Source organism: Podarcis tiliguerta (genome assembly GCF_965153285.1).
Source record: "Podarcis tiliguerta genome assembly, chromosome: 10".
Lineage (NCBI taxonomy): Eukaryota > Metazoa > Chordata > Lepidosauria > Squamata > Lacertidae > Podarcis > Podarcis tiliguerta.
In genome coordinates this window covers 69,298,605-69,325,016 of record NC_139543.1, presented here as the reverse complement: position 1 = coordinate 69,325,016, position 26,412 = coordinate 69,298,605, and the positions used below count along the sequence as shown (strand labels likewise).

At 48.9% G+C, this 26,412-nt stretch overlaps 1 protein-coding gene across 1 annotated transcript; it reads right to left on the bottom strand.

Moving 5' to 3' along the window:
• Positions 1-4,740: 4,740 nt before the first annotated feature.
• ZC3HC1 (zinc finger C3HC-type containing 1) lies at positions 4,741-26,130 on the bottom strand. The gene is made up of 10 exons (XM_083402248.1): positions 25,957-26,130; positions 23,669-23,779; positions 22,053-22,204; positions 19,053-19,136; positions 18,164-18,291; positions 14,457-14,611; positions 12,492-12,735; positions 10,602-10,811; positions 9,337-9,531; positions 4,741-5,532 (listed from the first exon to the last, which is right to left on the bottom strand). Exons 1-10 carry the CDS (start codon positions 26,109-26,111, stop codon positions 5,464-5,466), a joined length of 1,503 nt encoding a protein of 500 aa, XP_083258374.1. The 5' UTR covers positions 26,112-26,130; the 3' UTR covers positions 4,741-5,463.
• Positions 26,131-26,412: the final 282 nt, after the last annotated feature.

Below are 26,412 nucleotides of genomic sequence, written 5' to 3'. Positions count from 1 at the left end.
TTTGAGAGGACTGATAAAACCTTGCAACGTCAGCAGCGGCGTCTTATGAAACCGGCTGAGGTCTGGAAACCAAACAGCTGTTTTTCCTTGACAACTGTGCATCCACCGAAAACCCCCACACTAAGCCCCTCCCAATAAACTATCTACCAAAATGCAGCCAGCCCAGCTATGGCATGGGACCGCTTCAGATAACAGACCAGCAAAGTCCCCCACCCACCTTACGTCCAGATGGCTTTTCCGGAAAAGGCTCGCGCTCTCTGCTCCCGGCCAACAGATCAGGACAGGGCTCCCCAACGTGGTGCCCTCCGGAGGCAGATGCGAGTTGCAGTGCAAAACATCTGGAGGGCAGCAGACTGTTTTAGACACCGATTTAAAATACAATTTTTAAAAAACACAGATAGATTTCCATTCTGTCCTGCTTTTACAGTGGTACCTCAGGTTACATACGCTTCAGGTTACAGACTCCATTAACCCAGAAATAGTGCTTCAGGTTAAGAACTTTGCTTCAGGATGAGAACAGAAATCGTGCTCCGGCGGCAGCAGGAGGCCCCATTAGCTAAAGTGGTGCTTCAGGTTAAGAACAGTTTCAGGTTAAGAACAGACCTCCAGAACGAATTGAGTTCTTAACCTGAGGTACCACTGTATATACCTGATATACCTCTCCTACAGGATGTTAAAAGCTGCCTTACACCAAGTCTAACCAATAATAATAATAATAATAATAATAATAATAATAATATCATTATTTATACCCTGCCCATCTGGCTGGGTTTCCCCAGCCACTCTGGGCGGCTTCCAACAAAGTATTAAAATACAGTAATGCATCAAACATTAAAAGCTTCCCTAACAGGGCTGCCTTCAGATGTCTTCCAAAAGTCTGGTAGTTGTTTTTCTCTTTGACATCTGGTGGGAGGGCGTTCCACAGGGTGGGTGCCACTCCCAAGAAGGCCCTCTGCCTGGTTCCCTGTAACTTTAAATGACCAAAAACCTGTACAGTGGTACCTCGGGTTAAGTACTTAATTCTAGCTGCCGCATTCTGGATTAGTTGTAGTTTGGAATGCTGTGTAAATTTCTGGTCGCCTCACCTCGAAGAGGCTATTGTTGGAAAGGATTGTAGAACTGGAAGGGATCCCCAAGGGTCATCTAGTCCAGCCCCGAAATGCAGGAATCCCACCCACAGCCATCCTTCAGTGGACTTGAACCACCAACCTTCTGGTTTATAGCCACATGCACTAATCAATTGCTCCCCAGCCGTGGGGTTAACGGGCAAGCAAAATGATCAAGGGGATAGAACAGCATTGGGTGATTTTTAGTTTAGAGGAAAGGAGAGCAAGAGGCAACATGATGGAAGTATGTAAAAAATAAGGCAGAGAAAAAGGATAGAGGAAAGTTTTCCTCCCTCTCTCTTAACATCAGAACTTGTGGACAGCCAGTGAAGCAGACTCTTTGGGACAGATCTTGGCACAGTGTATAGTTAATCTGCGGAACTCCCTCCCACAAGGTGGCAGCAATGGCCAGCAACTTGGATGGATTTAAAAGAGAAATACAGTACCGTGTTTTTTGCTCTATAAGACTCACTTTTTCCCTCCTAAAAAGTAAGGGGAAATGTGTGTGCGTCTTATGGAGCGAATTCAGGCTGCGCAGCTATCCCAGAAGCCAGAACAGCAAGAGGGATTGCTGCTTTCACTGTGCAGCGATCCCTCTTGCTGTTCTGGCTTCTGATATTCAGAATCTTTTTTTTCTTGTTTTCCTCCTCCAAAAACTAGGTGCGTCTTGTGGTCTGGTGTGTCTTATAGAGCGAAAAATACGGTAATTGTTATCAATGTCTGTGCTCTGCCAACACTTGGCAGCAATGCTTTTTGAACCCCAGCTGCTGCAAACCACAGGAGGGGAGTTTTGCTCTTGAGATCTGCTAGCCATGAGGGTTATGTTCTGCTTCCATGGTTGCAGGTGACAATACTTCTGAATACTGTATTTGGTGCTTTTGGTTTTGCTATTTATTTTGCGCTTTGGTTTTTGAGGCCTTTTCGGTTAATTTGTTTTTGTGACTGTGTGGAACCCAGTTCAGCTACTGATTGATTGTGTGACTGCGGAAATGGATAAAAGCCCCCCATCCAAACAATGACTATCATCAGTGCAGGTAAGGGGAAAAAATAATTTTAATTTTTATCATCTTCAATACTGTATTATTTATTTTATAGTACAGTACATTATTGTTTTTATTTTACGGATCAATGGTCTCGTTAAAGAGTAAAATTCATCTTAAATTGCTGTTTTTACAAGTCTGGAACGGATTAATCTGTTTTGCATTACATTCTATGGGAAAGCGTGCCTTGGTTTTGGAACGCTTTGGTTTTGGAACGGACTTCTGGAACGGATTAAGTTTGAGAACCAAGGTACCACTGTACCGGTTGCTGGAAACGGCAGAAAGGGAGAGTTGCCCTTGCGCTCGAATCCTGCTCCTGGGTCTCCCACACAGGCATTTGGTCGGCCGCTGTGAGAAGAACAGGATGCTGGACTAGATGGGCCATGGGCCTGATCCTGCAGGCTACATCTAGCTCAGTATTGTCTCCTCTTGACTTAACAGCAACTCTCTGGAGTTTTAGGGGGGTCGAATGTGGGATGTTTCTGCACGTAAAGCATATGGCTCTCCCACTGAAAGATGCCTTTACCCTTCTGCACTGTGTGTCAAGCAGCGCCCCCCCCCCCCGCAAGCGACGGCTGCAATATAGTACAGTGGTGCCTCGCAAGACGAAAAGAATCCGTTCCGCGAGTCTTTTCATCTTGCGGTTTCTTCGTTTTGCGAAGCAAGCCCATTAGCGGATTAGCGCTATCGACAGTTTAAGGGCTATTAACGCCTATTAAAGGCTTAAGGGATTAGCGGTTTTGCTGCTAAAATGCTTTTAGCAGCTTAGCGCTTCAGAAAAAGGGGTTTTGGAGCGAAAAAAAATCGCAAGAATTTTCGTCTTGCGAAGCAAGCCCATAGGGAAATTCGTCCTGCGAAGCGCCTCTGCAAACGGAAAACCCTTTCGTCTTGCGGGTTTTCCGTCTTGCGAGGCATTCGTCTTGTGGGGCACCACTGTATTAGGCAAGTCGAGCACCAAATGCCCTCAATCTTCACGGTGAATTCTGTCTCCAAGGTTCGGGTTTTCAGAAAATCTGGAACTTTTTAAAGCAAGGAACAAGACAGCCGAGTGTCAAACTGGGTAGCACATGGAGATGAATGCAGTTGGACGGTGAGGGCAGATCCTGCACTTTGTGTAAGGAGAAGGGAATTAAAAAATCAGCACACTGCAAATTCAAAACAGGATTCTGCAATCCAGTTAAAGACACAAAACAAATTTGCATATTTGTTAGAGGCGTTGCTTATGTTTATTATTACCAGGCTTCCTTGGAAGATTTTAGGCAGAGGTTCGGTGGCCACCTCTCATGGATTCTTTTAACCCTCCAATTCTGTGATCGGCAAGACCAAATTCCCGACTTCCTGTTGAAGCCGATCACGCCTCTGTAACACAGGAGAGCAGCTAAGAACACTCCTCTGAATGATCTCAGTGATCAGGCTGGGATATAAGGGCTCAGGTATCTTGGATAGGGATGCGGGTGGCACTGTGGGTTAAGCCTAGGGCTTGCCGATCAGAAGGTCGATGGTTCGAATCCCCACGACAGGGTGAGCTCCTGTTGTTTGGTCCCTGCTCCTGCCAACCTAGAAGTTCGAAAGCATATCAAAGTGCAAGTAGATAAATAGGTACCGCTCTGGCGGGAAGGTAAACGGCGTTTCCATGCGCTGCTCTGGTTCGCCAGAAGTGGTTTCGTCATGCTGGCCACATGACGTGGAAGCTGTACACTGACTCCCTTGGCCAATAAAGCGAGATGAGCGCCGCAAGCCCAGAGTTGGTCACGAATGGACCTAATGGTCAGGGGTCCCTTTACCTTTACTATCAACCAGTCAACACAGTTTTGCAAGGCAATTTCCCCATATACAACAGACCTTTGCATGTTACTTTTGCAGATGTTAGCATTTTAAAATACACTGTGGTCTAAACCACTGAGCCTTGGGCTTGCCGATCGGAAGGTCGGCGGTTCGAATCCCCGCGGCGGGGTGAGCTCCCGTTGCTCAGTCCCTGCTCCTGCCAACCTAGCAGTTCAAAAGCATATCAAAGTGCAAGTAGATAAATAGGTACCGCTCTGGCGGGAAGGTAAACGGCGTTTCCGTGCGCTGCTCTGGTTCGCCAGAAGCGGCCTAGTCCTGCTGACCACATGACCCGGAAGCTGTACGCCGGCTCCCTCAGCCAGTAAAGCGAGATGAGCGCCGCAACCCCAGAGTCGGTCACGACTCGACCTAATGGTCAGGGGTCCCTTTACCTTTACCTATTCTGGATCCAAGTTGCTCAGGGCTTTGGGGATATCAGGTGTAGGCGACACGGTTGCCAATGCACAATTGGGAGCCTGGTGACTGTGTTGACAAGAGAAACCAGGCTTTGGCGGTAGAACCAAAGCCTTCTGGCTCAGCTGTTTGAGGGAGATAAAAATCTGGCCCATGTAGCCAAGCTGAGTTCCTCACCCTTACTAGACAGGAACGCATGATCTTCATAAATGCATCCCACTCCAAGTCAATTCTTTGGCCGTCCAGATTGTACAATTTAGGCTGATAAGGAACAAAAAGCTATTTGGTAGAGAATGCCTATGGCTCCTGGCAGTCTCACACGCAAATGGAAATCTGAGCAAAGTTACGATCATAAAAAAAAGACAGCAAAATGTTTTATTAATGTCAAGTTCTCCAGACCTCAGCCTGGGTACAAAACTCAACACGAGAGCCACATCGACGTTGCAAACTTAAGCTGGTTTTAAAGTCACTTAAATAGCATGGCTCCCCCCCCCCCCCCCAAAAAAAAAAAAGATGGCAGGAAGTTGTAGTTTTTGTGCAGGGGCTGAGAATGGTTGGTCGGATAGCCCTAAGCCCCTTGCAGAACTACAGTTCCCAGGATCCCTTGCAGCAGGAGGGCAGTGAGCCTCAACTGCAAAACCAATTGAATTCTGTAGCTGAGATGTACCCAAATCTGCCACATGCAAAGTGGGCCATCTCACCCATCTTCTCTCAGTTCAATTCAAGCCAGGGGCACATCAGGGAAATTCAGCTCCACCTGAGATGGAGAATCGCCCTAGGCAGTTGGGAACCAGTGCAAAGGATTCAGAAAACCATCATGTAAACCCTAAGAAGGCATAGAAAAAGATGGCTCCCCGTGGCTGCAATTGACATGTCTTCTTCTCATTGTTAGCTGGTTGCTGCCCTTGAGGATTACTCCGGGTTACAAGTTTGGAGCCAAGGCAGGTTTTGCCGGGACAGCATTGCCACCAGTGCAAATAATAAGTCTTTCCCCATTGATAACAAACAGAGAGAGAGAGAATTCTATCCATTATGCTTAGCAGGTTCCTTTCCACAATGCTGTCAAAGGCCGGAAGTTCTCAGGAGGAACAGGGAGCTTCCCATTGCCGGAAAATCCGGAAGACCTTGCGGGATTTCACAGAGAGGTTCTGTAGCAGGAAGGAGAGACAAACTTAAGCATTCACATAATTGCAGGCAAAAACATGCAGTGTTATCTCTGGAGGCAGCAGTGTGATGTTGCAGCAAAAATGGCCAATGCAATTTCAGGCTGCATTACTAGTAGTTTCCACAGGTGGGATTTGCCTGAACAAACCCTGTCAGCAAAAGCCCTGGAGCAATGAGGCTTTCCCTTACCCCCCAAATTAGATCTTGGGGGTGTGCGTCAGGAGAACCCCCAGAATGGTAAGCAGGGGGCGTTTGGGATGAATCGTTCCATCTCGCAGGCAGAAACTACAGCTCCCGGCAGTCTCAACCACCACAGCTGGGAGTTGTAGCCCGAAAACCAGGTTGGCGGAGGCTCTTGTAGACAACTTTGCATGAGTTCAGAAGATGATGATAAAGATTGGCTGGGGTGTGGGGAACAACTCAAAGGAGGGAAGGATGTAGGAACGGACTACAGTGGTACCTCGGGTTACATACGCTTCAGGTTACAGAATCCGCTAACCCAGAAATAGTGCCTCAGGTTAAGAACTTTGCTTCAGGAGGAGAACAGAAATTGTGCTCCAGTGGCACGGTGGCAGCAGGAGGCCCCATTAGCTAAAGTAGGGCTTCAGGTTAAAAACAGTTTCAGGTTAAGTACGGACCTCTGGAACGAATTAAATACTTAACCCGAGGTACCACTGTACAATAATTCATCAAATTTTAAAAACTTCCCTAAACAGGGCTGCCTTCAGGTGTCTTATAGAAGTCAGATACAGTGGTACCTTGGGTTACAGACGCTTCAGGTTACAGACGCTTCAGATTACAGACTCCGCTAACCCAGAAATAGTACCTCGGGTTAAGAACTTTGCTTCAGGATGAGAACAGAAATCGCACTGCAGGAGCAGCAGGAGCAGCAGGAGGCCCCATTAGCTAAAGTGGTGCTTCAGGTTAAGAACAGTTTCAGGTTAAGAACGGACCTCCGGAACGAATTAAGTACTTAACCCGAGGTACCACTGTACATTTCACCGGAAGGCTGAGGTGTGTTGGGGACGGATGGACACATGAAACCTTCCTCAAATCCCTGCAGAAAGAACAGGGCAAAGACTTTGTTCTCTGCCGCCCCACAGGGCAAAGGACCAGATCTCACGGGCTGAAGTTCCAGGAGGACAGATTCTGGGTGAACACCGAGAGAAACTCAATGGTCAGAGCAGTTCCACTATGGAACCAGTCCCCAGGGTTTCTCAAAGAGGTAGATACTGACCCCTACCAAGGTTGATGGGGCTCTACAGGGGTGGAAAAGATTATGAGGGGCAGTGCATAAATTTAATTTGGAACGATAGGCCTCAGAAATCAAAGGCATGGCCATGAAGCTCATTGGGTGGCCTTGGGCCAGTCACTGCTTCTCAGCCTAACCTACCCCACAGGGTTGTTGTAGGGATTAAATGAGCTCCACCTTGAGCTCCTTGGAGGAAAAGGCAGGATATAAATGCCACAATTAACTAATAAAATAAATGTACAGAGTGCACTACACAAGCACATGAGGAACCTCTGCATGTAAGAAGCTGTTTTCAGAGAACGGTATTCCTTTTTCTTCTTCTTTTTTACATTTTATGATTCCTAGTAAAGTAAAGGTAAAGGGATCCCTGACCATTAGGTCCAGTTGTGACCGACTCTGGGGTTGAGGTGCTCATCTCGCTCTACTGGCCGAGGGAGCCGGCGTTTGTCCGCAGACAGCTTCTGGGTCATGTGGCCAGCATGACTAAGCCGCTTCTGGCAAACCAGAACTGCACACGGAAACGCCGTTTACCTTCCCGCCGGAGCGGTCCCTATTTATCTACTTGCACTTTGACGTGCTTTCGAACTGCTAGGTTGGCAGGAGCTGGGACCGAGCAGCGGGAGCTCAACCCGTCGTAGGGTTTTGAACCGCCGACCTTCTGCCCAAGAGACTCTGTGGTTTAGACCACAGCGCCACCCGCGTCCCTTTTTATGATTCCTGGTAATGATGGATCAATGCTGATCATATACAGTGGTACCTCTGGTTGTGAACGGGATCCGTTCCAGAGCCCCATTCGCAACATGAGCAGAACGCAACCCGCATCTGCGCGCGTCGTGATTTGCCGCTTATACGCAATGCGGGTGACGTCATTTTGAGCGTCTCTGCATGCGCAAGCGGTGAAACCCGGAAGTAACACTTTCCAGTACTTCCGGGTCGCCGCGGGATGCAACCTGAAAAGACTTAACCGGAAGCAAACGTTAACAAGAGGTATGACTGTATATCAGCTATTTCCTGATTTTATTTCATTTGCATTCCTATGCATTCTAGCTAGGGGGCGACGACGACGTTATGAGCTCATCCGGGATCAGTGAACTTCCCCAACCCAGAAAAGGGAGGGAAACATCCTGTCCCCTGTTGGATGACATCAAGCAGAAAAATGGGAGGGGGTACCGTTTAGGGCTGCTTTGGATTCCTTGCATCAATAGCCGAGAGTGAGACTTGATCTTGATCGCTGACAAGACCCAGCAGGGACTTTTATGGGCTATTCAGACACATGTGCCTTACACTGGGAATGGGCACCAGTGGCGTAGCGTGGGTTGTCAGCACCCGGGGCAAGGCAAGTAATTTGCACCCCCTAACCCGGGGCAAGGCAAGTAATTTGCGCTCCCCCCCCCGCTGCACTGTCCCTCCCCCAGATAGTCCCTCGCTCTCTCTCCGCACTGCACCGCACGCCTGGCACCCTCCCCTCCACAGTGGGCGGCGACCCGGCGGCTCGGATCGGATTCGCACAGCCAGCACTGCAGTGAGAGAGAGTGAGTGAGCCAGGTAGGGGCAGAGAGCTGCGAGTGCGAGCGCCCCCCCCCAGATGTTGTGCCCGGTGCGGCCGGCCCCCCCTGCACCCCCCACGCTACGCTACTGATGGGCACACCAGCTAGTGCTAGCAAAGGCTGCTGGGAATTGTAGTCCAACAGCGCCAAAGGCCCCAGGGTGGAGGAAGGATGGGACCTCCAACAGCCACACATGTACTTCATAAGAAGAGCCTGCTGGATCCGGCTAATAATAATAATAATAATAATAATAATAATAATTTATTATTTATACCCCACTCATCTGGCTGGGTTTCCCCAGCCACTCTGGGCGGCTTCCAGCAGAATATTACCTCTCCTTACCTCTCTTGCCCTGATCTGGCCACTGTGATCCACGCGACGGTCACCTCCAGGCTTGATTATTGTAACTCACACTGCGTGGGGCTGCCCTTGAGACTGACCCAGAAACTCCAGCGGGTGCAGAATGCCACAGCGAGGGTCCTTAAGGGGTCTTCGCTACGAGATCACATTCACCCGGTGCTATACCAGTTGCACTGGCTCCCAGTGGAGTATAGGGTCAGGTTTAAGGTGCTGGTTTAAACCTTTAAAGCCCTATACAGCCTAGGACCCTCGTTCCTACGGGACCGCCTCTCCTGGTATGCCCCACGGAGGACCTTAAGGTGCACAAATGACAACACTTTGGAGGTCCCAAGCTGCAAGGTGGTTAGGTTGGTCTCAACTAGGGCCAGGGCCTTTTCAGTTCTGGCCCCAACTTGGTGGAACGCTCTGTCCCAAGAGACTAGGGCCCTGCGGGACTTGACATCTTTCCGCAGGGCCTGCAAGACAGAGCTGTTCCGCCAGGCCTTTGGCCAAGGCACAGTCTGACCCTCTCCTTCGGTAATCCTCACAGATCTCTAGCCTGCCTCCTGTGTTAGGGAGTTCCACAGGTCAACCACACGCTGTACGTACAGCGCCTAGCACGCCACGGGCACTGGGAGGCCGGGTCTCACCTCTGACTCTACATCCACAGGCCGGTCGGACTGCCTAGAAGCCAGGAGGGCCTTCAGGGTGACCTGCCAGCCAAGGTCTTCCTTCTCCTCCTGTTGGGTCCCTCCAGAGCTCACAGGATCCTTCATCACGTTGACCCACGGGCACCAGTCCCGGTGCTGGGAAATGGGGTCAAAGAAGCTCCGGATAGATGAATCCTGAGAAAGAGAGAGGAGTTGGGAATTTATTATTATTATTTTATATACCGTATTTTTCGCTCTATAAGACGCACCAGACCACAAGACGCACCTAGTTTTTGGAGGATGAAAACAAGAAAAAAAATATTCTGGATCTCAGAAGCCAGAACAGCAAGAGGGATCGCTGCGCAGTGAAAGCAGCAATCCCTCTTGCTGTTCTGGCTTCTGGGATAGCTGCGCAGCCTGCATTTGCTCCATAAGACGGACACACATTTCCCCTTACTTTTTAGGAGGGGTAAAGTGAGTCTTATAGAGCAAAAAATACGGTATATACATTTTAATTAATTTTTAAACATATCAGTTCCAACAGTCATACAACATATCTTATACAATATTTTTGACTTCCGTCAACACCTCTGATGATTTTCCGTTCTTTATCACTTAATCTGCACTTCTCCATTCCCTATTACATTTAATTATCCTTGACTAATAATTTTTCCCCTTAGTCTTTCTTACAATATTTTGAATAGTCCACCTTACAAAACTTCTTGCAGTCCAACTAGCACAATCTGTTCACCGCAATTACTTCTCAAATACCGTATTTTTCGCTCTATAAGGCGCACCAGACCATAAGGCGCACCTAGTTTTTAGAGGGGGAAATCAAGAAAAAAACATCCTGTCTTTTTTAATACAGTGGTACCTCGGGTTAAGTACTTAATTCGTTCCAGAGGTCCGTTCTTAACCTGAAACTGTCCTTAACCTGAAGCACCACTTTAGCTAATGGGGCCTCCCGCTGCTGCCGGAGCACCATTTCTGTTCTCATCCTGAAGCAAAGTTCTTAACCTGAGGCGCTATTTCTGGGTTAGCGGAGTCTGTAACCTGAAGCGTCTGTAACCCGAAGCATCTGTAACCCGAGGTACCACTGTAGTCCGGCCCCCCACAAGGTCTGAGGGACAGTGGACCGGCCCCCTGCTGAAAAAGTTTGCTGACCCCGTTCTAGTTTATGTTTTCTCCTTCCTGAAATCTCCTGTCTCTCGAAAGGTTGGCTTATTCTTCCTCCTCCTTCTCCATTCCCCCTGCCAAGCACTCACCGAGCTGCTGGTGGAGCACAGTCGCGCCCGCTTGGTCCTCCGGTGAGGGCTGCAGGAGACCTCTGCCCCCAGGCTGCCATCGCTTTGCCCCATGCTGCGGGTGACGGGACGGCTGCGGGTGGTGGGGCTCGCTGCTTCCGCCTCGGCTCGTTCGCTGGAGCTGTCCGAGCTACGCATGCGGCTGATCACAGGGGACGGGCTCTTCTCGTGCTGTGCAAGGGAAGGAGGGATTAGCTGGGTGTGCCGTCCCCCTGCATTAAAGCAAGGAGTAGGACTCAGAAGGGGCTCCAGAGGGGCAGGAACTATTCTCCCTCCATCCCACTCCTACACAGAGGCAGCAAGTGACAGAGAGAGGTGAAGACAGAGACAATGAAGACAGAGATGAAGACAGAGACAACGAAGACAGAGATAAAGACAGATACAACGAAGACAGAGACAACAGACGAAGACCAAGTTAAAAAAAGACACAGGGTCAGTAGATTTGCAGTAAGGGAAATGAAAAGATGAGAGCAGTAGAAATAAGCCCATACTGCCAGAATATTCCCACCTTGCCTAATTTATATGGATCACAGATTTCCTTTATGGGTTACTTTAGCATGCAGCATTTTTTTGTTAAAGGTAGCGGAATCTCCTTCATTGGAGGTATTTAAACAGAGGCCAGATGGCCGTCTGTTAGGAATTTTTCAGCTGTGCTTCTTGCATGGCAGCGGGTTCAACTGGACAACCCTTGTACAGCGGTACCTTGGTTTGTGTACGTCTTGGTTTGCATTCGTTTTGGATTACAAACATGTCAAACCCGGAAGTGCCTGTCCTAGTTTGCAACCTTTTTTTTTTAAATTACTACCCATTTTTGGGGGGATTACAAACAACTTTTTTTGGAGGTCCCATTGGCGAAAGCACGCCTTGGGTTACAATCTGTTTTGGTTTACAAACGGACCTCCAGAACGGATTATGGTTGTAAAGCAAGGTACCACTGTAGTGCCTTCCAACTCTACGATAGGGGAAACATACCCTTACGATACGATAATCCTTATTGTCATTGTCCCATACAGAACAACAAAATTGAAAAAATCTACATCAGACATTCAAAAACCAACAAGCCTGCTGTCCCAGCTATCCCAGCCTGGTTAGCCCCCTAAAAACTCTAATACCCCATAATTAATATAATATACTCCCATAGAAACTACCTTACACTGCATTTAAAACCAAAATCGCATTTGAATAGAAACTGTTTCTCAGGCGGCTAGTCCTAGTCTTTATAACCCTGTAACTTCTTCCAGAAGCCAGAAGCTGAAAGAGATCATTTCCGGGGTGTGCACTATCCTGTGCTATCTCTACAGCTTTCTCATGGCATCTTAGGTAAAGTAAAGGGACCCCTGACCATTAGGTCCAGTCGTAGCTGACTCTGCGGTTGTGGCACTCATCTCGCTTTATTGGCCGAGGGAGCCGGCGTACAGCTTCCAGGTTATGTGGCCAGCAGGACTAAGCCACTTCTGGCGAACCAGAGCAGCGCACAGAAACACCATTTACCTTCCCGCTGGAGCGGTACCTATTTATCTACTTGCACTTTGATGTGCTTTCGAACTGCTAGGTTGGCAGGAGCAGGGACCGAGCAACGGGAGCTCACCCCGTCCCGGGGATTCGAACCGCCGACCTTCTGATCAGCAAGTCCTAGGCTCTGTGGTTTAACCCACAGCGCCACCCACGTCCCTTATTACACTCAAGAGGAGATCCAGAAAATCTGAACAGAGCCCAAGAATGCAAATGAAGATTTTTGCTGGTGATACAAATGCAAGCAGAGCAGAGATTCGCAAGAGGAGTCCCTGCCCCCATGTGAAAGGAAGCCCCTTCCAGCTTAGACCTGTAACTTGCCCCCCCCCCAAGACTGACCTGCTCAAAGCCCAGAGGGAAGCTCGTGTCCCTGCTACGGGTCATCATCCGGCGTGGGGACGTGGGCACCACGGGGACTCTGTCCGTGCGCCCGTCCGAAAAGGGGAGAGGAGTGCTGGTGAGGCTGGAGGGAGGCTCCATCTCAGGCATGGCCGACTCGATCTGGTGGAAACCCCATAGGCCCACCTTCCTCATGCAGCGACAGCAGGTGATCAAGGGGAGATGGACGGATCCAGAGGAAGGGCTGGGGGAAGACACAAAAATTAAAATCAGGGGATAAAGGAAATGTGATCCATACCAATACATCAGCTTAGCCCTAGCTGCAAAGCCCTGGGGTTTCCAAGTCCGCCTAGGCTCACCTTTCCCAAGCTAGTGCCCTCCAGATGTTTGGAAGCACAGCAACATCTGGAGAGCCACAGGCTCTGCATCCCTGCGACAGATGTTGACAAGGGCAGCTGTGGGACGACTTGCCCAGGACAGAAGGAGCAGGGGAGACGGGACTGGAATGTGGGAATGTCTGAATGTGCCTGACATCTTTCCAAAAAAAATTCAGAGAACGGAGACTATTCAAAGAATATATAAGGTTATATTATAATAATGATGCTATCCTAGCAGAACTGAATGATACCTGTATATAATGAACAAATGGAATAAATATACTAGATGTATATGCAGGAAAACTTATAAAACAAACTGCGTGATAAAATTAAGACAATAGAAAAAGTACAACGAGAACAACTGAAAGTTTCTTTCAGAAGACTTTACAGTGGTACCTCGGGTTACAGACACTTCAGGTTACAGACGCTTCAGGTTACAGACTCCGCTAACCCAGAAATAGTACCTCCGGTTAAGAACTTTGCTTCAGGATGAGAACAGAAATCGTGCTCCGGCGGTGCAGCAGCAGCAGGAGGCCCCATTAGCTAAAGTGGTGCTTCAGGTTAAGAACAGTTTCTGGTTAAGGACGGACCTCTGGAACAAATTAAGTACTTAACCCGAGGTACCACTGTATTAAAAAAGACAGGATGTTATAACCAATATTAATTTCTTATTGTTAATTCTTTTTTGCTTTTTATTTTTATTTCCTTTATCTTCTCTCTATTATAGTTTTGTGTTTAATTTTGATGTAACTATTTGTAATATATAAGATGTATAAGATATATAATATATAAGATGTATATAAGATATATAAGATATAATATATAATATATAAGATGATATTTTAAATTAATAAAAAGGTAAAGGTACCCCTGCCCGTACGGGCCAGTCTTGACAGACTCTAGGGTTGTGCGCCCATCTCACTCAAGAGGCCGGGGGCCAGCGCTGTCCGGAGACACTTCCGGGTCACATGGCCAGCGTGACATCGCTGCTCTGGCGAGCCAGAGCCGCACACGGAAACGCCGTTTACCTTCCCGCTAGTAAGCGGTACCTATTTATCTACTTGCACCCGGAGGTGCTTTCGAACTGCTAGGTTGGCAGGCGCTGGGACCGAACAACGGGAGCGCACCCCGCCGCAGGGATTCGAACCGCCGACCTTTCAGTCAGCAAGCCCTAGGCGCTGAGGCTTTTACCCACAGCGCCACCCGCGTCCCACTTTAAATTAATAAAGACAATTTTTTTTTAAAAAAAGACATCTTTCGATTGGGTATGTTTAGCCTGCAGAAAAGAAGACTCAGCGATGGTATGATAGCCATCTTCATATATGTGAGGGGCTGTCACGTGAAAGGTGGAGCAAGCTTGTTTTCTGCTGGATTCAAATTACAAGACAGTAGATTCCGACTAAACACCAGGGAGAACCTTCTGGTGGTAAGAGCTGTTTGACAGTGGAATGTCACTTCATTGGAGGTTTTTAAACAAGAGATTAGGCATTTCTTTAGCTGTGCTTCCTGCACTGCAGGCGGTCGGGTTAGCTGACTCTCTCAGTCTCCTTCCAATTCTACAATTTCATGATTCTGGTTGTCTACATACCTACTAGTCCATCCACAGAGGGCCAAGATGCAGGCTGGGACATGGATCTGAAGGTCTGAGGCACGTTTGACTGGCGTCTTCTCACTCTCTGTTTTGCAGTCGGCTTCCTCCTCGATCAGCTGCAGGACGTGGCTGATCTTCTCTTCTGTCAAGCCCTGGGAAGCCAAACGAACCACGTCAACACACTCCCTACAGGCAGATGCCTGCCTTCTCCGTTTGGTTACCTAGAAAACTTGGGATTCTGTACCTGAAAAGCTCCCATTCTTCCCTGAGGTGTTCCCAAAGTAAAGGAAGGATTGAACTCTGATTAATAAGAATACACACAGAGGGTTGAACCAGCAAGACTCTGGGAACGGTGCGTATAATCATCTCTGCCTGTGTTTCCCTCTAGCCCTTTGCCCAGGTCGTTTTATTCACAAAAGAACTTTTTACAGAATGTTCGTAAGAACCAATCAGATTTCTTCTGAGCATTTCCACAAACCCCACCTGGGGAAAAGTTAAACTACCAAAACTAATTAAGCACACATATTTCTGGGGTAAACAAAGAACAGAACTACAAAGGAGAGCATTTGGTGATAAACAAGCAATATACATGATAAGAAGGATGACAGCGATCTATCACCTTCATGTGAGATCTGTTTCCTGGCCCTAAGATTAACATCCTGGGATTAACATATCAGAAAGGCTACTTCAAAGAAACTTGCCCACTATCTTTATGGCCCAGGATGCCTGCCGTGACTGGTGAAGAAAGAGAAATGGAACAGGGATGCAGAGGTGTAGATTGATCAAGAATCATATCAAAATAGTTTAAACCCAGTCAACGCAATGCTTTCATTGCTGACACAGATGGCTTACTCTATATTTATTATAATTCCTCATAGCAATCCTACCTGATCACTACACTTCCCAAAGTGAACTGGGGAGCAGAGATCTCTCCAGTTTCATGCAGGAGCTCCAGAAAGGAAGGAAGAGAAAAGGCCAACAGGCCTTCATGGAAAAGAACGGCTAAGGGAGCTGGGCATGTTTAGCCTGGAGAAGAGGAGGTTAAGGGGTGATATGATAGCCATGTTCAAATATATAAAAGGATGTCACATAGAGGAGGGAGAAAGGTTGTTTTCTGCTGCTCCAGAGAAGCGGACACGGAGCAATGGATCCAAACTACAAGAAAGAAGATTCCACCTCAACATTAGGAAGAACTTCCTGACAGTAAGAGCTGTTCGACAGTGGAATTTGCTGCCAAGGAGTGTGGTGGAGTCTCCTTCTTTGGAGGTCTTTAAGCAGAGGCTTGACAACCATATGTCAGGAGTGCTCTGATGGTGTTTCCTGCTTGGCAGGGGGTTGGACTCGATGGCCCTTGTGGTCTCTTCCAACTCTATGATTCTATGAGGTTGGGTCAGAGAGACGTCACTCTCCTTTAGTCCCCAGTGGCAGCCTCTCTCTCCCCAGGTGGAAAATCCAAGGCGGGGAGAGTTGGACCTGGTAGAAGGCAGTTTTCAGTGTTCCATAAGATTTTGAGACCTTGGGTGGCACCCATCTAAGACCCAAGTGCAAGGTTTTCCATTCGCACATGGAACTTGCCTGCAACTTGCACTCTTCCCAAATCTGCTACAGAAGGTTAGATGACCCCCCCCCCCCCAGATTTAGTAGGTGTGCAAGTTTCATTGCATAGGTGGAAATCCTTGCACAAATGGAATGTGTTCCTTGGCACTATGTTGGATATAACCCCTTCAGCCTAGGGATGGGGAAGTTGCAGCCCTGCAGTTCTGCCTCTCTGCTTTCAAGTAAGTAAAGGTAAAGGTACCCCTGCCCGTACGGAGCAGTCTTGCCAGACTCCAGGGTTGTGTGCTCATCTCACTCTAGAGGCCGGGGGCCAGCGCTGTCCGAAGACACTTCCGGGTCACGTGGCCAGCGTGACATCGCTGCTCTGGCGAGCCAGCACCACACACGGAACACCGTTTACCTTCCCGCCAGTAAGCGGGCCCTATTTATCTACTTGCACCCGGGAGTGCTTTCGAACTGCTAGGTTGGCAGGCGCTGGGACCGAACAACGGGAGCGCATCCCGTCGCGGGGATTCGAACCACCGACCTTTCGATCGGCAAGCCCTAGGCGCTGAGGCTTTTACCCACAGCGCCACCCGCGTCCCGCTTTCAAGTAAGTGAAGGGAAATATAAGCCATGATGGTTTCATTGCAAGCAATTACAATAGGATCCAGAAAACAACAGCAACAAATCAATGTGGGGACCTCTGATAATCTAAGCTCGCCCTCCACCTCTTTGGGAGGGACGAGGGATCGAGAACTTGGGTTCCCTCCATCAGGACTCGCTCCCAGAGCCCTGCTTGGCTCCAGCTGACTTGGCAATGAATCACAGGACACCCCATTTGCCTTTGGCTCCCAGTACGTTTCCGAGCACAATTCAAAGTGTTGGTGCTGACCTTTAAAGCCCTAAACGGCCTCAGTCCAGTATATCTGAAGGAGCGTCTCCACCCCCATCCTTCTACCTGGACACTGAGGTCCAGCTCCGAGGGCCTTCTGGCGGTTCCCTCACTGCAAGAAGCCAAGTTACAGGCAACCAGGCAGAGGGCCTTCTCAGTAGTGGCACCCGCCCTGTGGAACGCCCTCCCACCAGATGTCAAAGAGAAAAACAACTACCAGACTTTTAGAAGACATCTGAAGGCAGCCCTGTTTAGGGAAGCTTTTAATGTTTGACGCATTACTGTATTTTAATATTTTGTTGAAAGCCGCCCAGAGTGGCTGGGGAAACCCAGCCAGATGGACGGGGTATAAATAATAAATTATTTATTATTATTATTATTATTATTATTATTATTATTATTATTATTATTATTCCCCAACCTGCTGCCTCCCAGATGTTGCGGACCACTAACTCCCAGCAGCCCCGCACAGCATCACCAATGAAAGTGTGCTAGCAGGGCAGTGGCGGACCTTGGTGCCTCAAATTTCAGTGGCGCCCTGTACAATGGCAAAATCTGGTGCCCCCTCACCAAACGGGTTGCGCTCCCCTATATCCACCTTTGATCGGGGCACATGGCGCTTCCTCAGAAGGCAAGTTTTTTACATGTAGAGGCAAGTGCTGGGGCTCAAACCAAACCACAAGTCCTCTTTCTGCCTTGCCTCTATTCCAAGCACCATGGCTTATTTAGTTATCGTATTTTTCGCTCTATAAGACGCACCAGACCACAAGACGCACCTAGTTTTTGGAGGAGGAAAGCAAGAAAAAAAATATCCTGAATCTCAGAAGCCAGAACAGCAAGAGGGATCGCTGCGCAGTGAAAGCAGCAATCCCTCTTGCTGTTCTGGCTTCTGGCATAGCTGCGCAGCCTGCATTCGCTCCATAAGACGCACACACATTTCCCTATACTTTTTAGGAGGGGGAAAGCGAGTCTTATAGAGAAAAAAATACGGTACTCGGTGGAAAGGGAAAGGCACCTTCAGATGCTCAGTGAGATTTTAATATTGCTACTCATGCTTCCTGGACTGAGCTCAGACATTCCAGGCATGGCTACATCTTGGCTTCTTTTTAAAACCCCGTCTGAGGGTTGCAAGCTGGAATTTTGTTAGATCACCTCCAGCTGGTGAGTTACAGGTCAAGCATCCCTCATTTAAAAATTCAGATTGAAGCTTGAGTCCCATGGACTCTCCCCTCCGCTTGGCCGGCAGGGTCGCAGGCCGCTCGAGAACTCTTACCATGCTTTTGAGATCTTCTGATTTCAGAGTGGGCAGCTGAAGTTCTAACTGGCAGAGGCTCTGAAAGCGCTCCAGGAAGTCGCTGAAAAGGGCAAGGGGCTCGTCGACCAGCAAGACAGAAAAGCGATCTAATCAAAAGGCAGAAGAAATAGCAGTCTTAAGACCAGTTGGCCAACAAACAGTGGGCCAGGCAGAGCAGTCAACAGAAATGCTTGCCGGTGGCGACTCATTTAATCAAGTTTCAGATCAGACGCCACCCTTCTTCTCTCATGACTTCTTCCAGCATGCTCAAAAGCCATGGGGAAATCTTTGGCCATTTCCCCTTGACTCCCTTTCAGGCTTTCAGTCATGCCACACATAAGGTAAAGGGACCCCTGACTATTAGGTCCAGTCGTGGCCGACTCTGGGGTTGCAGCGCTCATCTCGCTTTACTGGCCGAGGGAGCCGGCGTACAGCTTCAGGAACATGTGGCCAGCATGACTAAGCCGCTTCTGGCAAACCAGAGCAGCGCATGGAAACACCGTTTACCTTCCCGCCGGAGTGGTACCTATTTATCTACTTGCACTTTGACGTGCTTTCGAACTGCTAGGTTGGCAGGAGCAGGGACCGAGTGGCTTAGTCATGCCGGCCACATGACCCAGAAGCTGTACGCCGGCTCCCTCGGCCAGTAAAGCGAGATGAGCGCCACAACCCCAGAGTCGGCCATGACTGGACCTAATGGTCAGGGGTCCCTTTACCTTTACCAGCTTAAGACAGAACACCAAAAAGCATCCCCCCAAATGCAGACCATTATTGATGGTCCAAATGTCTGGGAGAATAAACACGTTTTCGCCTGTTAGCATGATCTAGCTCCTTTTTCCCACCATCAGCAAAGCGTCTCGCTGCTTACCTGGACAGGGGCTGTCAGGCCAGAAGCAGAACTTCTCGTGAGCCGCTGACAAAGCCTTCCTCAGCTCCACGCACCTCTCTTTGTCTGGAAAGCAAACAGACCTCCTGAATGCCAGGTCTCCCGAGGAAAGGAGCCACTTTGAAAAATCCTTTCAAACCGGTTAAGTGACAAAGGTCGGGGACAGAGGGTGGCGCTTGGGGGGGAACTGTCATCGCGCCACACCTTGGTGTGTGGAGTGCCTCAGGGTGCGATTCTCTCCCCGATGCTTTTCAACAACTTTATGCGCCCCCTCGCCCAGCTTGTCTGGAGTTTTGGGCTGGGTTGCCATCATTATGCCGATGACACCCAACTCTATCTGTTGATGGATGGCCATCCTGACTCAGCCCCAGACACACTGACCAGATGTCTGGAAGCTGTGGCTGGATGGTTACGTGGGAGCCGGTTGAAGCTAAATCCTTCGAAGACAGAGGTCCTCTGGCTGGGACGGGACGATATGGGATTGAGGGGGCAACTCCCATCTCTAGCGGGGGCCCAATTAGTGCCAGCACCGTCCGTTAAGATTTTGGGTGTAATCTTCGATACCTCCCTCTCTATGGAGGCGCAGATTACAGCTATAACAAAGCCGGCATTTTTCCATCTCCGCCAAGCTAAGCAGTTGGCCCCTTACCTCTCTCGCCCTGACCTAGCCACTGTGATCCACGCGACGGTCACCTCCAGACTGGATTACTGTAACTCGCTCTACGTGGGGCTGCCCTTGAGACTGACCCGGAAACTCCAGCGGGAGCAGAATGCCGCAGCGAGACTCCTTACTGGGTCCTCGCTGAGGGATCACATTCACCCGGTGCTATACCAGCTGCACTGCAGCTGTAGGGTGCAGGATCAGGTTTAAGGTGCTGGTTTTAACCTTTAAAGCCCTATACGGCCTAGGACCATTGTACCTACGGGACCGCCTCTCCTGGTATGCCCCACAGAGGAACTTACGGTCTTCAGATAAAAACATCCTGAAAGTCCCAGGCCACAGAGAGGTTAGGCTGGCCTCAACTAGAGCCAGGGCTTGTTCGCCGTGGTCCCGACCTGGTGGAACGCTCTGTCCCAAGAGACCAGGGCCCTGCGGGACTTGACATCTTTCCGCAGGGCCTGCAAGACAGAGCTGTTCCACCAGGCCTGAGGTCTGGACTCAGTCTGACCCCCTCCTTCTGTAATCCACATAGAACTTTAGCCTAACGGTTGCCATCAATTTGAGTTGAATTAATATTATAATGAAATGATTTTAGAACGTTTTATCATTTTACTGTTGTTAGCCGCTCTGAACCCGGCTTCGGCTGGGGAGGGTGGGATATAAATAAAATATTATTATTATTATTAAAGTAACCATGCCCATTCAATAGCTGCCCCCAGTCTGGCACCTCCCCAACGGTTTCAGATGGCAGCTCACATCAGGCAAACTCAAGTGTTTTGATCAAATGCTTTTTATAATGATAACCTGCTCTTACATGGGACTCTCTCTGAGGGCTTGACCAAGTCCATACTCACTCAGCAGGTGCTTCCAGACTAATCCCTTCCCTCCCCCTCCTCTTTTTATGAAGATTACCCGCTCTGGGATCCCACAGCTAATTCTCCCCTGGTCTCCTTGCTAGCCCAAATAGGACTAATTTAGCCAGCTAGCCCTGGTGATCATCTAATGTTTATTGGATGGATTTCCCCCGCTAAATTGATTTTTGAATTCTGAATTTATTGTTATTCACGCTTTATACTGTATTTTATGCTCTTTTTTTGTTGCATCAATTATGTGTTTTAAATTTGTTGCTAGCCGCCCTGAGCCTGGTTTTCTGAACCGGGAAGGGCGGGGTATGAATAAAAATTTATTGTTATTATTATTTGCTAGGGACAAACAGGAACTGGTGCACAGTGGTGGCTGGGAAGTCCTCTAATTCAAATTTTGCCCACATCATGAACTCACTAGGGACCCCAACTATCACCTAGCTGAAGCCATTCCAACAGGGCGGAGCAAAATGAGAGGCGCAGGGGTAAAGAAAATGCTATACCGTATTTTTCGCTCCATTGGACGCACCGGACCATAGGAGGGGGAGAACAGGGAAAATTTTTTTTTCTTGTTCTCCCCCTCTAAAACAAGGTGTGTTCAAGGTACATTCACCAGAGCTTGTGGGGTGGGGGGAAGCGCTGCTTTCCCCCACCGCCAGCCTCAAAGATCCCGGAAGCCTTTGGAGCGCAGCGCCCCGCTGCCCTGGAGAGGCTGTGCACACAGCCATCCCCAAGCTAGAACAGTGAGACAGAGCCCTCCGTCTCGCTGTTCTGGCTTGGGAACAGCCTTGCTAGCCTCTGTAGAACAGCAGGGCGAAGGCACCCCGCTGCCCTGGAGATGCTTTGTGCGCAGCCATCCCCAAGGTAGAACAGCGAGACGGAGCGCTCCGCAGTGCTCCGTCTTCCTGTTCTGGCTTTGGGCTTAGCGGCGCAGCCTGCATTCGCTCTATAGGACGCACACGCATTTCCCCTTAATTTCTGGAGGGGAAAATGTGCGTCCTATAGAACGAAAAATACGGTAAATCACAGACTGGGAACCTTTGGACTTCCAGATGTTGTTGCACTATAGCTCCAATCATCTCTGATCATTAACCATGCTGTTTAAGACTGATGGGAGTTCTTAAACATAAGAAGAACACAATGGATCAGGTTGATGGTTCATCTAATCCAGCATCATGTTCTAAGAGCAGCCAACGAGATGCTGGTAGGAGACTTTTCATCCAGTTTCCAGCAACTGGTATTCAGAAGCATTCCGGTCCCTCATCATGGAAGCAATGTGTGCCCCTCCCCAGAATTCATTTCCTAATGATCTCTAGCATTGAATTTGCCTTTTTTCACAGCTGTCCCCATTCCACAGTTGCCCAAGAAAATCACAGATTGTGCAAATTGTTACATAGGGTTGCCTTTGGATTTTAACAGACTGGGCCCTGTAAGGATTTGAGGCTCTGCGGCACTTACACTTGCTGAAGTCGAAAGCCAGCTGCAGACTGGCACAGAGGTAGGCCTGGCAGCTGGCACACTTCAACATATCGCACTCGATATTGGTCCATCCATACTTGGCACAAATCAGAGGAGACAACTCGTGGGGTTTGCCTGCCCACTTAAGGGAGTGCTTGCGTTAAGGAGCTCAACTTCTTATGCTTAGGATAAAAGTTTCCTCTTCCGAGGGCCTACCATGAAATTTAAAACTTTGTCCAACTTTCTCAGCTGTCTAAAGCACCTCCAGGTCCTTTTCCTTCTGTGATGGAACCCCTATTTGGGGACTTCCCTGGCTTTTCTGGCCCACGTAGGACCAGTCTGGATAGTTGGCCTTGGTGAAGATTTGACGTTATCTGCCTGCAAACAGTTTTTGATCTGGGCTTCCACTGAAATGAGGCTACATTTTAAGCAGTATTTTAATCTTGCTTTTAAGTTGTATTTTAATCTATTGTTTTTATACCTGATGTTAGCCGCCCTGAGCCCGGTCTTAAGGTAAAGGTACCCCTGCCCGTATGGGCCAGTCTTGACAGACTCTAGGGTTGTGCGCCCATTTCACTCTATAGGCCGTGGGCCAGCGCTGTCCGCAGACACTTCCGGGTCACGTGGCCAGCGTGACGAAGCTGCTCTGGCGAGCCAGCGCAGCACACGGAACGCCGTTTACCTTCCCGCTGGTAAGCGGTCCCTATTTATCTACTTGCACCCGGGGGTGCTTTCGAACTGCTAGGTTGACAGGCGCTGGGACCGAACGACGGGAGCGCACCCCGCCGCGGGGATTCGAACCGCCGACCATGCGATCGGCAAGTCCTAGGCGCTGAGGTTTTACCCACAGCGCCACCCGCGTCCCACTGAGCCCGGTCTTAGTCGGGGATAAATTAAATAAATAAAATTGTCTGCAAGACAGAAGAACCAATCTACATAAGCTATTTTTTTCAGCTGGGACCAATCCCAGTTCATCTATGAGTATGAAATGCCAGCACTTCCCCACTAGAAGTATGTTTCCCAGCCCCGGCTCCGCCTTTCTGTGCCCAATTCTCACCCTACTGCTGAACGGCCTTCTTACTTAGACCTTCACTCGCCTAACCTCCAGAACATGCCCAATTTTGACTTGTTATGAATCCCCACTATTTGGCAGTTTCCAAATTACAAAACGGGGAAATTCCCAGTGGCTGATATTGCTCTTGACTACAGTGGTGCCTCGCAAAACGAAAAGAATCCGTTCCGCGAGTCTCTTCGTCTAGCGGTTTTTTCGTCTTGCGAAGCAACCCCATTAGCGGATTAGCGCTATTAGCGGTTTAGCGGCTATTAGCGGCTATTAAAGGCTTAAGGGATTAGCGGATTAGCTGCTAAAAGGCTATTAGCAGCTTAGTGCCTTAGAAAAAGGGGGTGGGGAGCGAAAAAAAATCGCAAGAATCGCAAGACATTTTCGTCTTGCGAAGCAAGCCCATAGAGAAATTCGTCCTGCGAAGCACCTCCAAAACGGAAAACCCTTTCGTCTAGCGGGTTTTCCGTCTTGCGAGGCATTCGTCTTGCGGGGTACCACTGTACTGGGGAGTTGCTTGATATAGTTGTCTCAGAAACAAGGGGAAAAGGATATGGTAAATGTTTCCACTCTGCTGAAGTAGGCTTCTTTACTGGTGGCCTCCAAAGGCAGCTCGTCGATCTGGGGAGATCCATTTGCTACTTCAGGGAAAGCAGACGAATCCTTTCTGAAATGTAGGGAAGAGGTAATAAAGTAAGACAATTTTCTGTTCATGGTGGCAGCAAGAACCGATTTCACTCCTGTCTTTCATCAGCTCAAATAAGTCTCCACCCAGACCAAAATAAAGCTTCGACAACTGAACAGTTGAAGACCAGTAATCTTGGCCCACTGAACCCATATACAGTGGTACCTTGGTTTACAACCATAATCCGTTCCGGAGGTCTGTTTGTAAACCAAAACAGATTGTAACCCAAGGCGCACTTTCGCCAATGAGGCCTCCCAAAAAAGTTTGTTCGTAATAAAAAAAAAAAGGTTGTAATCCAAAATAAGTTTGCAAACCTGGGCACGCACTTCCGGGTTTCACATGTTTGTTATCCAAAACGTGTGCAAACCAAGACATATGCAAACCAAGGTACCACTGTACCTCAATGGCAGTGCAAAGCACAGGATCAAATGTGTTAAAACCATTCAATCTTCACAGTCAGTACTCAGAATAGCTTTCAATTTCCATACAAACATACCAAATGGCACATGATTAACATGGTCATGCACAGGGTTCTTTTTAAAAAAATAAAAAATTATTCCCATTTATTTCCTCACACTTATGACAGTAGTGTATATTAGCATGAGCAGAAGTCGGAAGCAGTTGGGAACTGAGGCAAGGTAGCATTGTAGCAGCTTGCAACACTGCTTTTACGGGCAGCTGCTGCATTGGTGACAACTGCTGGAACAAGCATCCACGCCAGCACACCTGGCCTAGAAGGGAATGCTGCCCTCAGGCTGAAAAAGGTTCCCCGCCCTATACAAACTAAAGCATTATCATCCGCATGTTAAGTCCACAGCTGTCCTGGGAGCAGAAAACCGGGGGCACCTGCCCTGCTCTGCGGGCATCCCCTAAGCTAGCAGCTGGAAACAGAAGAATGCCCAGGATGTTCCTGTTTTCCCTTTGCTAAAGCGGGGCAGTTCCTCCCAGTGAATTCCAGGGCTGAGGGCCTTCTGGTGGTTCCCTCCCTGCGAGAAGCCAAGTTACAGGGAACCAGGCAGAGGGCCTTCTTGGTGGTAGCGCCCGTTCTGTGGAACGCCCTCCCACCAGATGTCAAAGAGAAGAACAACTACCAGACTTTTAGAAGACATCTGAAGGCAGCCCTGTTTAGGGAAGCTTTTAATGTTTGATGTATTACAGTATTTTAATATCTTGCTGGAAGCCGACCAGAGTGGCTGGGTATAAATAATAAATTATTATATTATTATTATCCCCACAAGACGGTTCATCTTTAACCCCGCTTCACAGAATTGTTGCAAGGATAAAAATGGGGAGGAAGAAGGAAGGGACCATGGAGGAAAGGGGGTGAAGGAAGGTGAGGACAGGTGACCTCACCTAGGCCCGAAGTCACCCCCCACCAAAGCAGGCTCAAAGCTTCTCAAAATCATTTTCTCAGCAGCTAAGCATCAGAAACATTCCGCTCTGCTGTAACAAAAGGTAGAGAACAGTCCATTGTTTCTCAGGCCTTTCTCATACCTTCTGGCCTTGCTAAAGAACCACATTGCAACTTGCTTTCTGTCCGGGAACCATGCCAAAGCACAAGAATGAAACAACTGAAACACACTGAAACCCCCTCACCCCCTTTCCTGCCAAGAGTCCACAATAGTCCCAAGACAGCTTTCTGTACATGCTCAGGGGAACACATCATGGGGCAGGACTCCTGAGGGAGGAGAAAGGAGGAGGGAACTGGAAAGGGATATATACGTTTGTGCACATGACTGTGAAATTCGTGCGTGTTTTTTGTGGACTATCACACTTGCTCCTTCTACCAGTTCATGGATGGTAGAAATAAAACCTTTTTCTCTGAAACTATTCTTTGAGTGTCTGTTGACTCCCACTTCCCTTTCCCAGGCGCAATGTTTTTCCCACCCGAGGGCAAAGCCTCATAAGGCTACATTTCCTACAGGGGCAGGATTGATAAATGCACTGAACAAATCCAGGTTTCTATATTCTGTGCAATCCCAAACCCCTTCCTTCTCCTCAGCCCTGGGATCCCGCTTGCCCGTCGCCGTCTGGCCTTACAGCACCAAGGGGAAGGCGAGGACCTCCGGCACGAAAACCGCCTCGGATGCCGCGCAGGCCGTTTCTACGTGCGGATGGTGCCGTCGGGCTTCGGCTGCTCCTCTCCCCTCCCCGCTCACCCTTCCGGGCTGCTTTCCTCCGGAGCGATCCCCTCGTCGATCAGCTCCCGTATCTTCTGCGGCGTGATGGCCGGAGACTTCGTCTTGCCCCCCGAATCGCCATCCTCGTTCTCCGGGGCAGCAGCAGCAGCTGCCGTAGCGCTGGGCGCCGCCATCTTGGTCCCTCGGTATAAACCTTCCGCCGCGCCTCCTCACCAAAGCAACATTGGTTCCGGGGAAATTCGGTTCCGCGCCCGTCGCTACCCGCAAGGCTGATCTCTCTCTCTCTCTCTTTTTATTTATGCTTTTCAGGTTTATACATTTCACTGATTTTACAGTCATTTTAACGTTTCAACAATTCGAACTTCCTTCCCCCTCTTTTCTGCTGTTCCTTAAGTTTATTGTTAATATCTTCTGCATATCCAAATGAACTTAAGTAAAGGTAAAGGTACCCCTGCCCGTACGGGCCAGTCTTGA